The sequence below is a fragment of the Phalaenopsis equestris genome, unplaced genomic scaffold (assembly GCF_001263595.1).
Source record: "Phalaenopsis equestris unplaced genomic scaffold, ASM126359v1 Scaffold000002, whole genome shotgun sequence".
In the NCBI taxonomy this organism is placed as follows: Eukaryota; Viridiplantae; Streptophyta; class Magnoliopsida; order Asparagales; family Orchidaceae; genus Phalaenopsis; species Phalaenopsis equestris.
The window spans coordinates 36395091-36412974 of NW_018164444.1; the positions used below are offsets into that span (position 1 = coordinate 36395091).

Genomic DNA, 17884 nt, shown 5'->3' on the forward strand with positions numbered 1-17884 from the left:
TACTCTCCATTGTGCTTACATATGTTTACTCTCATGTGTATATTCTATGTTCTGTTATTACATATTTATTTACCACCCGCTATGTTCACTTCTCTAACCCGCTATTTGCATGTAGGGTGTAGAATAAGTTTGGGGGAGGAATATTTGTAGAAAATATACCCTAAAATATGAGTAGATATCTAAATCTTACATTTTCCTACAAAAATTACTAGATCTAATTAGACTTCAGAGTGATTTACTAATATGTAAAGAAAATAAGAAAATGTAGCATAATCTTTCATTAAATTTTGAAAACAATTAGTAACTACCTAATGATTGACCTCTAGCTATAATAATTATTCTTCTATGTAAAGAGTTATACATTCAAGCATTTAAACTAACATTGACTACATATAAAAATAATTCTTCAAATATATATAATTTAATAACTAATCAATTCAAAAAATTTAGTTCCTAATTAATATATCTTGACTTACAATCTGTTGAATTAAGTAAGGTGGTAATTAAGAATTTAACCTAGAAATGATATTCAAAATAAAAATAAATAAATACAACAACAGCAACAGCAGCAGCAACAACAACAAAGCCTTAATCTCAGTACGTGGGGTCGGCTACATGAATCATTTTTCTCCATTGCGTCTTATTTAATGTCATATTTTCATTTAGTTCTAATAAATTAAAATCATTTTTTATACAATAAACCAAAATCTTCCTAGGTTTACCTCTGTCTTTTTTAACATAAGTTGATTCTAAAACATCTACTCTCCTAATTGGATCAATGTGACCAAACCATCTAAGACGACTTTCTCTAATTTTATCCATAAAAGGAGCTACACCAACCCTATCACAAATACATTTATTTTGCATTTTGTCTCTAAGTGTAAAACCACTCATCCACCTAATCATTCTCATCTTGGCAACACTTAACTTAGTATTATGCTTCTTTTTTAAAGGCCAACATTCAGCGCCATAAAGCATTACAGGTCTCACCACCGTCTTATAAAATTTTCCTTTCAGTCTAAGCGGTACTTTCTATCGCACAAAAGGCCCGAAGCATTCCTCCACCTCAACCAACCAACTTGAATTCTACTATTAACATCCCCATCGATATCACCATCGCTTTGAACAACAAAGCCCAAATTTCTACATGGTTCACATCTTTTAATAATCTGATCACGCAAAGTTACACTTTTGTCACTAGAGCTACTACTAATAAAATTACATTTCATGTATTCAATTTTAATTTTACTCAAATTTTAATTTTACTCAAATTAGATCCACGCAAAGGAAGGCCTTTAGACTCCAATGCAGACTTCCATAATTTAAGTTTTTTCCTAAACTCTTTCTCTAGTCTTTTTAATGACAAGAAGGATATCATTAACGAAAAACATACACCATGGGATACACCAAGGTACATCACCAAGGTACATCCTCCTGTAAATCTCCAGTAAGACCATCAATACTAAAGCAAAAAAGATATGGGCTTAAAACCGATCCCTGATGTAATCCAACTGAAATTAAATAAGAAAAGTTCAATCCTCCTTCAGTTAGAGCACAAGTAACAGCTCTAGTATACGTATCTTTAATGACTTGAATATAAGTCATATCAACACCCTTCTTAGCAAGAACTCTAAAAAGAATATCTCTTAGAACCTTATTGTAAGTTTTTTTTCTAAATCAATAAAAATCAAATGTAGATTCTCCTTATTATCTCGGAACTTCTCCATCAAACTTCTCAATAAATGTATAGCTTTCATGGTAGACTTGCCCGGCATAAATCTAAATTGATTATGAGAAATTTTTGTAATATATCTTAACCTATGTTCAATTACCCTCTCCCATAATTTTAAAGTATGACACATCAACTTAATTCCTCTATAATTTACACACTCTTGTGCATTCTCTTTATTCTTAAAAATGGGGACCAAAATACTCTTTCTCCGCTTCTTAGACATCTTTTTAGTTTTTAAAATAATATTAAAGAGTTTAATAAGCCAAGAAACTCTCAAATCTCCTAAACAATTTCATACTTCAACTGGGATTTTATCAGATCCGACAGACTTCCCACCCTTCGTTTTCTTTAAAGTCTCCTCAATCTTTTTTTACTAATGCGATGGTAAAAATGAAATGTTTTATTATTATTAACGATATTAAAATTACTAAAGTCGATCGTATTTTTAGAAATTTCATTAAAAATTTTATCAAAATATGTCACCCACTTATGTTGAACATCTTCATCTAAAAAAAATACTTTTTGATTTTCATCTTTAACACACTCGTTTTGATTTTCATCTTTAATGCACTGTACTTGAGTTAAATCTTTACTTGTCTTTTCTCTTTATTTGGTTAGTTTATATTTGGTTAGTTTATATATATATTTGGTTAGTTTATATATATATTTTTCACTCTCTTTAGTATCTAATCTATTATACAGATCATTAAAAATAGAATTTTTAGCGTCACACATTGTTCTTTTAGACTCCCAGCGGGCCGTTTGATAATTTTCTCAGTTCTTTAAACTTTTACATTTAAACCAATTTTTATAACATAACTCTTATATTTTCTTTTCTTGCACATTACTATTCTACCACCAACCATTTTTATTTAAATAAATATTTTCTTTTGATTCTCCAAGTACAACTTTTGTTTTTTGTTTAATAATATTTGTTATTTTATCTCACATAGCATTAACTCAATCATGAACATCCCAAATTTTGAAATCTTGAATTTTACTCATAAAATTAATTTTATTTGTTTCTTTTAGGTTCCCCATCTAATTTTACGATGGTGAGTACTAATATTTTCTATTTTACAACTCTTCATCTTAAAATCTAGAACTAATAAACGATGATGGGGACTTAAATCCTCACTTGGAATGACCTTGCAATCTTTACAATCTCGATGATCTCTTCTTCTTATATGAAAATAATCAAATTGTGTCTTATTAGATCCATTCTTATAAGTAATAAGATGTTCATATCTTTCTTGAATAAAATATTAGTAATGACAAAATCATACGCTAAAACAAAATCTAAAATAGCTCTACATTCTTCACTAATCAATCCAAAACCGTAGCCACCATGAATATCTCTAAAATCTTCTACCACTCTACCGACATGTCCATTTAAATCTACTCCAATAAAAATTATTTCTTCAAGAGATACTATTTGTATCAAGTCTTCTAAGTCATTCCAGAATTTATCTTCAAACCCTATATCTAAACCTATTTAAGGAACATAAACACTTATAATATTAAAAATCTTAGTATCAATGATAATCTTAAGGGCTATAATTCTATCTTCAACTCTATTAATTTTTACAATATTATCTTTCAAACTCTTATCTATAATTACACATACACCATTTCTAGTGTGACTATCACCAGAATACCAAAGTTTAAAACCTAAGTTATCAATCTTCATAGCATTTTCTCCAACCCATTTAGTTTCATGAATAAATAAAATAATAATTTTTCTATGAATCATAATATCAATTAATTTCATTAATTTACCATTGAGAGTACATATATTCCAAGATTCTATCATAATATTAATTTTATTAGTTTTATGGACAAACTTCTTTACCTGCATCTGTCCGTAATATGGGAACTTTTGCTTATTTGAAACTACACTCAGACGTCGGTGTAGAAACCTTTGCACACTTTTCACTGTATTCAGACTGTACAGCGCGTCGTTTCCAGAGGATGCCCTAGCACTTACACGAATATCAAAAGGATTTATGTCAAGATATTTTTTGGACAAGTTTTACGCTGGTTGTCGACTACGTAACGCAACCCTCCACTTTTCACATCCGGACTTGGAACCGGCAATGGCAATGTTAAAATTAAAAAAATAAAAAAAATTAACCAAATATAGTAATCCTCTTTGAAAGATAAGAAAAATAAATTTTGAAAAATCTCCTGTTTCAAAGAAAAACATTTAGGAGTTTAGGAAAAGTTTGAGATAAACTTAAATTAAAATATTGTTATTAATCTCACTCTCTAAAAATTAGAGAATCAAAAAACTCCTTAACTCTAAATTCAGAATTTTGCAATCAAAATGATAATAATTGAATTAGCATTAGTTAGTTGATTATTCGTTTTTAATTTTATATATATATATATATATATATTGTATTAATACAAATTACGTTGGGATATTATAAGTGTTCTAAAAAAATTCATTCTTAGAAAGAGATTGTGTCCCCTAAATTATTTATTTATCTAATTACTAAAGAACACTGTAAACTTAAGCCTATATCTCTCATGAATTTCCAAGGAAATTATAAATTTAGGCATTGAATTATTTGAGGGTAATTAATGCTTAATTTTGAGAGAATTTGATCTATAGTAAATGTGTTGTATTTTATCCTAATAATTCTCTAATATGTGTCATTTTTATATTTTTCCAGATGTTTTGATTTGTTTCTACAGTATAAAGGTTAGAAGATAACAAATGGAGCAAAGAGGAGCAAAATCATGCCAAGTGTCAAACCAACGCCTAGGCGCCCTAGCCAACTCCCCATTTCACCAATGTACCTGAAAGGACGAAAAGTATGTGCTTGCCCCTAGCGCTTAGGCACCTGAATCATACCCAATTTTACCAAATTATAGAGCAACCAGAAACCTGACGCCCATTCCTTACGGTTAGGCATTCCTATTTCTTTATTGGATTGGGAATCTAGGAAACCTAGTGATATCCACAAAATGTGATTTAGAGAAATTTATTTAAGAATATTGAAATGTTAACTTTGCAAGCTTCATTTGCTTCCGATTGGTCAATTGGAATATTAAAAGAGGTGATATAGCAATATGAAAGAAGGCTAGTGGAACAATTAAGTTAAGATAAACTGTTCTAGAAAAATATAAATATTGTTGATAGAATAGTGCAATCAAAAAGAAAGCGCGAAACACTAGGAGCTTTTGCATGATTAAGGAGGCTAAATTGTAATATGAAACTCCAAAACTTCTTATGACATTGGAAGTGACCAGGTATAACTATTCGTGATTTTCAACAGCATTTGTATGAGTTGGATAACTTTAAGTTTCTAAGGTCTAATTCAAGGGAGTTTCTCTCACTTGATAAAAAACTCTAACCTCATTCCTTAGAATTTTACTTCTGCAAAATTTGGATTTTAGATACCTTAAAATTCACAAAAAACCTTAAAATTCACAAAAAACCTTAAAATTCACAAAATTTCGACACTTCAACCTAGACCTAAGACTAATAAACTAAAACATTCACATTTTTACAAGTTCTTCATAGTATTGATACATTGACTCAAAAATTCATACACTACTTCACCGACATGTATACTTGCATAGTTGATGTGTGCTTCACAACACCGCGGCATCAAAGGTCACCAACTTAAGAAAGTCACTAAACTAGGCACCAAATCTCCATACTAAGCAAAGACAGAAATCACAAATTACCAATAATAGAAAATTCTAAGAATAGGAGTTACTAAAGTTAGAAAATACTAAAAATAGAACTTTCTAAAAAACTAACAGCACAAAAAAAAAACAAAGTTTATTTCTAAGTTAGAAGAGATTCAAGATGGATCATTGTACTCTTAATTATAAGATTACTATTGTCATCTCAGCTTTCATTAAGTACATATCTTCTTCAAAGTCTATTTCTTATCATAATTTGGAATCATTTAATGTGATGAAAATTGATCACCCTATAGTGCATATTATTAATCATCATAAGCAATCTGCCAGTTTAGATGCATCTTCTATACATTTCCAAGTTATTTAGTCCATTAAAGATGAATTTATTGATCTCAATGAGACTTCTTTTTATGATATATTTGTGCAAACTATCCTTCGTGAAGCATGTCAAACATCAAGCATACGATTTTTTTATATGTCATTTGACCTACTTCTAATCATGCCTCATTCTTTGCATGTACACGCATTATCATTTATTCATAGTTTGTTTCATATTCAAGTGCATGTTCAAAACTTTTAGCCTCATTGATGTTAAGTTTTTAATGATTTATATTCATAATAAATTGTCTACTTGAATATATGAAGAATTATATGAATTTACCTCTTGAAATGTTTAGCTTTCTAATTCTCAATGCATTTGATATTTTACATCCTAAAAGATTAATTAAGTTATGGAAGTTCACCCAATTGCAAAAGAGATAGATCCTCCTTTGCAATTATTAATTTTCATAGGATTAGTTCTAGCTCAAGAGACTCCATCACTTTGGTAGAAATAAAGTTGGCTCCTTTGATGCATTTACTGAGTTTCTAACTCTTCATAGAAGAGTTTTTTAGGATCTAGAGAATTGATGTAACATAGTTCATACAACAATAACAACAAGCCTTTATCCCATCAAGTGGGGTCGACTACATGAATCCTTTTTCTCCATTACATCCTGTTGAGTGTCATACTTTCATTTAATTCTATAAATTAACATCATTTTAATATAATATGCCCAAATCTTTCTAGATCTACCTCTGCCTTTCCTAACTTAAGTCAAATCTAAAACATCTACTCTCATCACATGGTCGACGTTTAATGTGACCAAACCACCTAAGACGACTCTCTCTAATTTTGCCCGCCACAGGAGCTACACCAACCCCACGAATATATTCATTTCGCATTGTTTCTAAGTGTAAAGGCACTCATCCACCTAAGCATTGTCATCTCGGCAACGCTTAACTTAGTTTTATGCTTCTCTTTTAAAGTCCAACATTTTGAGTCATAGAGCATTGCAAGGCTCACCACCATCTTATAAAATTTTCCTTTCAATCTAAACAGAACTTTTCTATCACACAATTGGCCCGAAGCATTCCTCCAATTCAACCAACCAACTTAAATTCTACTCATAACTTTCCCATCTATATCACCATCACTTTAAACAATAGACCCAAGATATCTAAAGCGTTCACACTTTTTAATAATTTAATCACCCATAGTTACAATTGTTACTAGAGCTACTACTACTAACATTACATTCCATGTATTCAGTTTTAGTTCAACTCAAGTGAAGGCCTTTAGACTCCAATTAGACCTCCATAATTCAATTTTTCCTTAGCTTTTTCTCTAGTCTTATCCACAAGAAGAGTATCATCGGCGAAAAACACATACAAAGGTACATCCTCCTGTAAATGTCCAGTAAGAGCATCCATAACTAAAGCAAAAAGATATGTGCTTAAAGCCAATCTCTGATGTAATCCGACTGAAATAGGAAAATAATTGGTCAATCCTCCTTCTGTTAGAACAAAAGCAACAGCTCTAGTATATATATCTCTAATGACTTGACTATAAGTTATATCAACACCTTTCTTCTCTAGAACTCTCCAAAAGATATCCCTTGGAACCTTATCGTAAGTTTGTTCTAAATCAAGTTCTAAATCAATAAAAATCAAATGTAGATCCTCCTTATGTAGATCCTCCTTATTCTCTCTGTACTTCTCCACCAAACCTCTCGGTAAATGTATAGCTTTCATACTAGACCTACTCGGCATTAAAAAATTTATCAAGATAACACTCGCCTATGTTGAATATCTTTTTCTAAGAAAAACACCTTTTGATTTCCATTTTTAATACACTTTACTTGTGTTAAATCATTACATTTCTTTTCTCTTTATTTGACTAGTTTATACATATATTTTTACCCTCTTTAATATCTAATCTATTATAAATATCATTTTTAAAATTATAAAATAGTTATTAGTTTCATTTTTATTTTATTAAATTAATATGATGATTAAAATGATGTAACAATATATCATTAACCACACAAAAGGTGATCATGCAAACTAGCAAATTCTAGTACAAGCAAGCAAAGTCATTGTCAAAATCATTGACACATCAACATGACCAGTCAAGGCCAACTCTCTTTCGCAAGGTTCCATTTTGATGTCTTGATGTGTGCATGAAGAGTTGTAACGTGTCTTTTAAAGGTTCCAATTGAATGCTAACACTTGAAGAATCCTACCAGAAGATATATCCCTTTGGGCCAATCCTCTCTATTGTTATGTCTTTTGGTTTTTTTAATATCCAATGTATTCAAACGTTGATTATATGCATAAACACAACATGTAATATTAGATTATTATGAATTGATTTTTTTTTTTTTAAATGTTTATACTTTCGGAAGTGGCTTGATTGAAATCTTTAAATCATTTTGAAAATTTGTATCCTTTTGGAATTAGCTTGGTGGCAATTTCCTTGAAGTTGGCTTGGTAACTCTAGTATATCCTCTTGCTTTAGTGAGGTTGGGTTTATTTATATTTATATTTATATTTTTTTCAATTTTGTTTACTATTTTTCCTTCATTTGGAAACTTTTTATGTTTCAGAATTATCCATCTCAATCACGTCACGCCGTGTAAAGGAAGTCGATTTCTTTGTAAGCTTCTTCAAAACATTTCAAAATCTATCCTCCTGCCTTCCCACCCACCTCTATGCACCTCGAGACCTCATTGTAACCCCAAAACCTCATCCCAATCACCTGCCACATCCTATAGACTCATCATAGTGAATCCCTCATCACTATAATGCATCTCCATGATTCTGTTACTGTGATATTTTTCTTGCTAACGAGTCTAACGATTTTCATATATTTCCATTTTGCATTTTCATATTGCGTTTGTATCACTTTTTTCATTTGCATTTTTCTTAGCCCACATTCCTCTCCTTCATTTGGTATTATAGCAAGATTTCCCCAAAGGCGACATCAAAGTGGACAAACTAACTAGTGATAGCTTTCTCACAAAGTTATGTTGTAAATGACCCAATACTGAATGAAATACAATATTTCAAATTCATGGTATGCAAATTAATTGCATTGATTGGATGGGATAATGAAAAGACAAGGCAGTATCTATGGTATTCACTCTCCTAATCTATTAACAATTATTTATCCAATTTCGGATTATGTTAGAAACAGAGAAACCATAGTGCACCTTTATGGATTGAATAAACAGTCTGGCATTAGAATGCTTACCCCTTTCTGATCACTTGCAGTAGATGGCAGCAATCGACAGACTTCTCTCTGCAGCATATATTAAACAAATAACTCAGCAGAAAATAATGCAGATAAACATCAACAATAAAAATAGCACAAAAGGAATGATGACAACACTTAACAAATTATCAGATAAAAAACCAAGGATTTATCCACAAATATTTACAACATCAGATAAAATTATATCGAGATATTAATTGACGAATGAACTTTTTATCTGAGGAATATACAGGACTAGGGATTATTGGCCAGAGCCGCACGACACAATGTGGGATGGTAGAAATTCTATCATAGATGGACGCATAAACACAAAACTGCAACTTTTTAGCCAAGATGATAATATACAGGGCTGACAGCAGCCAACCAAAAAATGTCCATCAAATTTTCCACACAAAAGGATATCTCAAGGGAAAAAGAAAATGATAATTATATCAACTAAATATTAAGTCCACAAAATGTGTGCTAAAGATCTTATCAAGTTTGATGCAAACTAATTTCATTTTTATGACCTAATTAATTATTCTTAATCATTGCAAATTTTATGCTTTCACAAATTTCTATTATCATTTGGAGCAAACGAAGCATACTTTCTCATTTTTCTTGAAAAGAGATTAATCTTTATTTAAATTAAATGTAGAGAAACTTTGAATTGTGATTGTGAGCTTTTATTTGCATTTTTTTTTTTTGGTGAATCTCATCATAAGCTTGTATTAGTAAACCCTAAAACATCCAGCATCAAAAGGCATGAATAAAAAACTTAATGCAAGTTAATAATTTATGTTTTCATAAGCAACAAATAGGTGCAAAGAATTACTTAAGATGCAATTAGAAGCCTGCAGCCCCATTACGCAGTCACAACCACCACCATGCTTTGCAACAAAACTGTCGCATTTCACATTGATAAAATAATAGCAAACAATTTAGGTTATATTACCACATCTCTATATTCAAATAAACAACTTCAAGCAGTTGGAACACCAAAAGTCTAATCAATTCCTAAAATGCAGGGAATGTGACTTAATGTGACAAAACACCTCTAAAGATAAAAAATTGACATCAATGCAGTATTACGCCTGCATGTCAAAGATAATCAATGCTGCTAAAGAACAGAAGTATCCTTCCGAATATCTCATGAAAAACGGCATTATTATTCGAAATTGCCCATCTTCATCAAACAAGGCACTCTGTTATTCTATGAAACCAACCTGAGGAGTACCTATAGATAGATTATTAACAATAAATAATTTGCAAGGCACCATATGATTTAAATACTATTTATACAAGTATAAACAGATGGGTATGATTTAGAGCCGTGTACAAAATCAAAATTTAGTTTATCATTTTAACTTCCATCCTTGATCAAATCCCATGACCACAATCGCCTTTTTCCACTGCCCACCTCATTCTCAGTGTTTCAATGAAAAAAAAAACAAAATAAGGCAACCACTAGGCATCAGTAAAACAGAAAATCCAGAAACTTACTCTATGAGGCGGAGTATTGCCAAACGTAGTCCTCACATGGTGATAGTCTGTTCTTTTTGTTACATCAAATCTTGAAGGCCACCTGAAATATTACATAGAAATATTAGTTGAGCAGCCAATAAAAATTGTATTACATTTGTTTTCCTTTATACAATATCTATTTCTTACTCTGCAGGTTCAGGCGCAGCATTTAAATATTTGCAAGCAAGAGAAACTTCCCTGGTTGCATATAATGAGCAGTAGTGAACCCCACTTTTAGAAAGAGTGCCTTGCCACTGATGTTGTAAAGCTGATTTTCCAGATCGTAATTTGGTAGTTTCGTGAATTGGTTGAGAAATTGGTGGAGGGGAAGTTGGAGGAGGAGGAATCAGAGGAGGCTGAGAAGGAGGCGGTGGTGGTGGGGAAGAAGGTAATGAAGGTGGGGCATCAGGTGGTGGTGGAGGTGGTGGCATTGAAGGTGGCAAATATGGCGTGTTGACTACTTGGTCAAATCTTTGAATAGAACCAGCAGGGGGGATTTGAGAGAGTGGAGTTATTGAAGAGGGTATAAAGGGAAGAGGTGTTTGAGAACTAAGATGTCGCCTATCCTGGGGAAGCATATAGGAAGGGTTATGAGAAGGATTGTCCCAGGTAGTATTTGAGCTATAGAAAGGGCGAATAGAAGAAGAAGAATGTATTGGCGGGGGAATCATAGATCCACCATGAACATATGGCATAATTCCATGGCTTAATGGTTGTGGTCCACTCTCTGATTTTTTGTATGGCCAAACTGGCTCAGCAGTGCGTGAAGATGTTGGAGTTTCTAAAATTCACAAGAAAAATATGTTAAGTTACTGTAGAAAAATTAAGTGAAATGGTCATTCATAGCAAATTATTCTAACCTGATGATAAAAAATCCATGGACACAATACTACCAAAATCTTCAGCTTTCCTAGATACCACATCCAGCTCTTTGACACTCAAATTGGACTGCAGTTCATGGCCCTTCAATACTGTGGTGTCGGATTTACCAACCTTGAGCTTTGGGGATGCCAGTTCATGTATTACGCTCCCTGGCTTAGCAGTTAAATAACTGGAATGCGAGGCTCGAGCAATAGTATCCCCCGGAGTTGGAGGATCAGCAAGAGAAGAAAAATACCCTGCAACCTTTGAGCTTCCCGAAGTAGACTGGCACTCTTTGTGATATGAAGCAGTCCCTATATCTCTGCATGCAGGATCAGATTTCAAAAGAAAAGAAATTATTGTTAAATAGAATTGGTCAATCTGTTAAACAATGCAGAAAAGCATGTATATTATCAACATGGCCTTATCACCACTATTTGTGGTCAGCTTTAGAAACCTCCTCTATTTGCCCTGAAAAGTGGTGCATGAGGTATTAAGCTCATTTTCCAAAAACATCTTCTTGCATAGAACCATCTAAGTTACTTTAGGTCCACCCCATTTTGTCCTTAATCCTTTGACATTGATTTTTCTCTAGTTGTAAAATTGGTGTATCTTCTATCTTTTGTTGAGAATGCTCAAACAGCCTTATCATATTCTACTAAGGGCCCGTGTGGGGCAGCTTATAAGTGCGGGCGGCGTTTCCAAAACGCCGCCTCATTGTTAGGAAAACATGTTTCGGCAGCTTATCCGAAAACACGGTTGAGTTTTTACACTAAAAACTGGTCGCATGTCAAAAACTACGAGCCGCGTTTCAGGATAAGCACAAGCTGCCCCAAACGCACCCTAAATCTTCAAAAAATACTACTTACGCAATTTTTATAATATACGTGTCTCATTCTCATAGTCAGCAACATCAATAATAGCAACAACAATATTATCCTTATCCCAAATATTTGTGGACAGCTAAATGTTTCTAAACTGTAAGTTTATCTTAAAAATCTTATTTTTATTACAGTCAACTTGTCTATCAAGGACTTCTTTATTATCAAAAACTCAAATCCAAACCGCATAATTGACATACTTAATTTTTATGAAATTTACCTTTAAACCATCATGTTATATTCTTGATGCACCCTTTATTGTCAAGCATCTATAAATTATATTATATTATCATCTCTAACCTCGTCTTATTTTAAATAGATAAGATGTTTAAATATCACATCTATATATCACTATATTTTTTGCTAATATTTGTCGAAAAAAAATATTATCACCCAACAAAATTATATATAAGATACTCTATCATATTTTTTCCTCAAAAAGATATGGCCGAAGGCTATTATACGAGTCTCCAGCCACACCTAATGTGCCTAACAATTCGAGTACCGCCTCCTTAAAGCCAACTGTGCCAAAGGAAATTCAAACCCTCAACTTGAAGGGTCTAATAACGTGGATGCCAACCAACAGGTCGGGATACGCGGCAAATATAAGATACTCTATATCCTTGTTCTAGTAATCATGTCATTATCTTCTAAACATTTTCTACATAAACCAACCTTTTCACTTGCTTCACCAAGGGTTCACTAGTGAAATTATGCCATCTACAAAAAGCATACACAAAAATACCTTGCAATTAATGCCCATTTATGAGTCTCCTTAATGAATATTAAAATAAATACTTCATGTAAACCAACTACGATTGAAAAATTCTTCACCACCTCATTTCTCGTTCTTATACTATTCAATAATCCATATTTCATATTTAATAGAATACAAAGTGGTAATATATGAAAGAGCAGACAAGCCCAATGAAAGTAGACTTGATTAAACTATAAGCTCAGACAAGATAGAAATAGTAAGAATAGAGGCATGGAACAAATGCATTTTCAAAAGAGAAAAAAATACAGAAAGCATAAAACAAGAAACAAAATTTGTCATTAATGCCTTCTCATTAAATGAAAATCAGACAATGATTACCCCTTGGTTACGGACATGTGGTAAGCCACATCAAGTACCAAAGTTCTTTAAAGTAAAAAAGATAGCCAATAGATATGCACTACAAATTGCATGTAAAAAAGGGAAAAAGAAAGCATAAAGTGTACAAGATATCAAAAAAAAAAAAAAGAAGTTCAGAAGTCATAACATTAGACCATATGTTCCTGGTTAACAAAGCTGAAAAATAACTCCAATCTCAATTCTCCTCACATAAGAACCAGTCATTTAGAAAGAAAATAGCTCATCTAGAAGTTCGATATTCACTTTTAATCAGTGATGATGTTCATTCTCATGAAAGAGTGCCACGGCCCAAAAACGAACCAACTTCAACACACGATCAAATAGACTAAATGTTTGACACCAGTATTACTTATCAAGGCCTCTCAGCTCTTTCAAAATATATGTTTAAACATAATATACACAAAGGATGTATCTAAATTTTAGTTTGTTAGTAATTAGCTTTCCAAAATTTTAAACAATGGCAAGCATCAGTGCCAGGAAGATCTAATTGTAAAGGCATTCCATTGCAGGAGAGCTTAAAACCAACGGTGAAAAGACATGAGCAAGAGTTGTCCAGGCAATCCCTTGAACGGTCACCAAGGATTACGATGAAAATATATAAGAATAATATAAGTCTAATGACCAAAAAAATACAGCAGAGTTCAACATGGATTAAAATGCACAACAGTTAGCATTAACCAGACAAACTCGAGACCTCGTTGATTGAAGGAAATGAAAAGTAAGATATGATTAAACCAAATTATCAGAATAAAAATTGATCTTTAATGGTTAAAGCATATCATGTTAAGAAAACACTATATATATATATAGGTAGGGGTGTGTTGACTGGGGTTTCCAATCCCGTTGAATATTAAAGTTCAGTGTCACAAAACTCTTAGGGTAGGATACGGCATCGAATTCCTCCGGGTAGGGTCTACCCTTTAAAACCAATGCACCACCCTTAGATTGGGCCAAGGCCTCCCGAACCTGTTCGACCATTTGCTTAAAATCATTTTCTGATATGACGCTTTGAGTAGAGTCCCTCTTTTGTAAATCATGTCTGTTAGCTGAGGCGACTTCCCTCCTCTCATCTACGATCTATATAATTTCTAGTTGATTGACTTCTGGAGAAGCTAACTGTTGTGTTTGAGATTGTCCCTGAGCTGCAGTCATAGGAGTCATGACAGCGGCCATTTCTTCCATTCTATTTTTCATTTGGCTGATTTCTTCATCTCTCAGGAAGAGAGCCCTACGCAGCTCATCTAAGACATTCTCTTTAGTGGGAGGTTGAGCGTCACGCGGAGATGTAACTGCTCTGGTTTCGATGACATTAATATTCATACAGTCTTCCTCAAGGTATTCTTCAGAGTTTTTATCTTCATCAACAACGGGAATTCCACGTTCTCGAGCTAGTTCCGAAATCTCGGCCCCAAGTCTTTCGACCTTTTTTTCAATTATTGCCCCTCGTATCACTTTGAGGTCCGGAGCGGAGGCTTCTGTTGAACATTTGAACATCTTCTATCTATGCACCTTCTTCAACTGTTGTTGTTGTTATCATGTCGGGTACTTCAGATCTCTGTTTTATGCTATAATTTTGACTCATAGGCTCACTAGATCGTATTGGTGCAACAACCCTGGGTATCCACACCTCTTTTCTTGATGGTGATGTTTTGAGACGGGGTGTCTCAACAGAAACATTGGCATGTCGAAGAGAGGCATGCTCCCCATGATGAAGACCGGATACAGTACTAGGCAACCTGCTTATCCTTTCCTTTGAGGTCTTAGGAACATCTTTATGGTTGGTAATCAGTAAAACTCTCGGACCCGGTCGTGACTTAATCGATCGACAGCCTGCGAACCCAGTGGTGGTGATAGTGTCAATTTTGTTCCCGAAAAAGCACTTGACGAGAATGCGAGAAGGTAATCCTTCAAAAGATCTGACGTCCTTTAGTATTTCTTTCTTCACGCGAGGGGAGACTGCACATCCCATCCACTTAAGCAATTCACTGACTGAACAACCCTCTTTGGCAGCTAGTCTCCGAAACACTGTACTGACTCTAGTGAGAGGAGTAGACTTCTTCCTCTTTCCACCATGTCCATGAGCTAACGGTAAAGCAGCAACAATCTTCCGGATACTTTCATGTCCATCGGTATTTACTAAGGGGTGGAACCTACACTAAGGGGTGGGGGTGGAACCTACTCCCTCGCAAAAGCGGAGAGGTATCCAACAATCCTGATTCCTCCTAATGAGGAATTTCATCAACAGTCATATCTTCAGAAATCTGAACCTCAGCAGTTTTGCGAACTTTTCGGCTACGGTTTCTCTTTTGTGACCGTGTTAACGGCGCAACTTCCGAACTCGACCCAATTTCGAACACTGACGGCGGGACGGTGAACTCCTCACTTGGACTATCGAAGATCATAACCTCTTTTCCCTTAGCAAGAGCGGGAAAGTCAGGCTTAGTAGACATCGTGGTGGTAATAGTCTTTTCCTTCTTGTAAGAAGGGAAATCCTGTAGGCAATTCAGGTTAAACTCAGCAAACGGTTCTTGAACTTCTGGGGTGGAGACTTTCACGACCACGAACGGGGCTTTCCCGAGGATGACCTCGAGATCCTCAAATCCTGCCCCAAACTTAAAGATGGGGGTAACTATACGGGAGTTACGGCTCGTTGGTAAGTTGTAGGAAAAGGTGAGCGCCGGAAACGCCATCGCAAAAACTTCAAAAGAGAAAACCCTAGGGTTAGTTATTTGGCCAATGTCTGATAATCATAGCGCGAGCACTACAAATTGACGGAGGTAGATCTGTAAACCAGGTAAATTTTATTTAATCGGTGAAGATTTTAAGATTTTAGTGAAAAAAAGTATGAACGCTTGATTAATATAAATAAAATTAAAAAGCAAGCGCAGCAAGACACAATTCGATTCAACTTGCGAAATAGCAAATCAAACTCGAAAGACACAAAAAAGGGAAGCAAAGTTTGGGACCAAGTGCGGGACCGACTTCACAACACACAACGCCCAGGTGGAACTAGTCCACCAACACACCTATTGGGGGTCCGACCCCACATAAAAGATCAAAAGTCCTTAATGGTCTGTCGGCACTTAAAAGAAAGGGTTTAAAAGAAAGTTTGGGGGGTTGCCCGTAAGAAGCTGGCGGTCGCCGGAATCGAAATCCCGTCGCCCGCTTCGGAAGGACGTTTTAATTATAATTTTAGAAAAATATGAAATCAAACTGACCTCATATTTTTCATAGTTTAAATGAAGAGCACTATACCTCAAATCTTATATCTACCCCGAGGGATAAATACAAGACTTGAGGGTGAGGCTCGATCAAATAAACTAAGAAAAATATGACATCCGTTTGGTCTGCAAAACCGTTTTATTTGCCGACAAGTTCCCCTATTTAATACAAATAATTAAATAGGGTTTATTTTAAGCTGGGTTCGGAAAAGCTCCCTATAAGGGCAAGCCCCTATAGTTAATTACATCTTAAATGACCGAAGTCACCTAAGAAAACTCTCGATAAAAATCAGGGGATAATGTCTTCAAAGAGGTCAAAAGGATAGGAATTTTCAACGAAATCGAACGAAGAAGATGTGAAAGGGGAAAGGCTCAAATCTGGAACATTGTTGAGGAATCCAAATGAAGAGAAACTAGGGGAGGCCACAGATCCTGAGGAGAACCTCAGTGACTTCCCAGTCTATCCTATGATTTGGCTCCAATTTTGAGAAGAAATTATTAAAGTGTTTTATCCCGCCAATTTTATTTAATTAGGGCTTATATTTGCGGGGAAGACATGTTCTGCTGTTGAAGATGGCCGTGCTGCCCACTGCGCTAGCTCCAAGCTCCTCGACGTGATGAGTTTAAGTTTCCTAGGGTGTCCAGTTATAGTATCAAATCAAACGGTCCTACGGTTGTAGTCCTCTAAACATCCTATGTAAAAAAAAGGTAAACATGTTTAAAGTTATAAGATGTAAAATGCGCGATGTAGGAACGAACAGTAGCATGCAAGTGGAACAGTAGTAGGCAAAAACAGGAGCAATACAACATGCTATACATGAAAGACAGTAGCAGGTAGAAACATGACAAGTGTAACATGCTATACAGGGAGAACAGTAACAAGTGGAAACATGAGTAATATGACATGCTTTACAGGAAAATTATAACATACTATACAAAAATAACAACAGCAGGTAGAAACAGGAAAATTAAGTGTTGTAAAATATAAAGCAAACTTGTACGCCCGTGAGATCCGATATTCCTTAAGCATAGCAAACCTAGATGCATCTCAAAAACAAAATCTGGAAGAAAACGTCATCCAGGAAATCCAAGGAAAAGCGGAAAACCCGAGAAAATCAACGAAAGAGACTCAAGTGAAAGAAAAATCCTCAAAACTCCTGGGGAAATCCCGAAAGAAAAGAAGAGTAGCACGAGTGTCTCGTCCCAAAACTTCGATAAAGCAAAAAGAAAATTCGGATGAGGGAGGACCGCAAGCACTCGTATGGGACTAGGCTCAGCTATATTTATTCTCGAGGG

General features: G+C 34.3%; 1 protein-coding gene across 1 annotated transcript in view; it reads right to left on the bottom strand.

Moving 5' to 3' along the window:
- The window catches only part of LOC110018024, a 55847-nt gene that overhangs the window by 19317 nt on the left and 18646 nt on the right, over positions 1-17884 (bottom strand). Inside the window, 7 exon segments of the mRNA XM_020715240.1 lie at positions 8967-9014; positions 10470-10551; positions 10638-11271; positions 11351-11732; positions 14469-14842; positions 14958-15471; positions 15611-16082. Of these exon segments, the coding sequence (XP_020570899.1) occupies positions 8967-9014; positions 10470-10551; positions 10638-11271; positions 11351-11732; positions 14469-14842; positions 14958-15471; positions 15611-16082 (2506 nt within the window).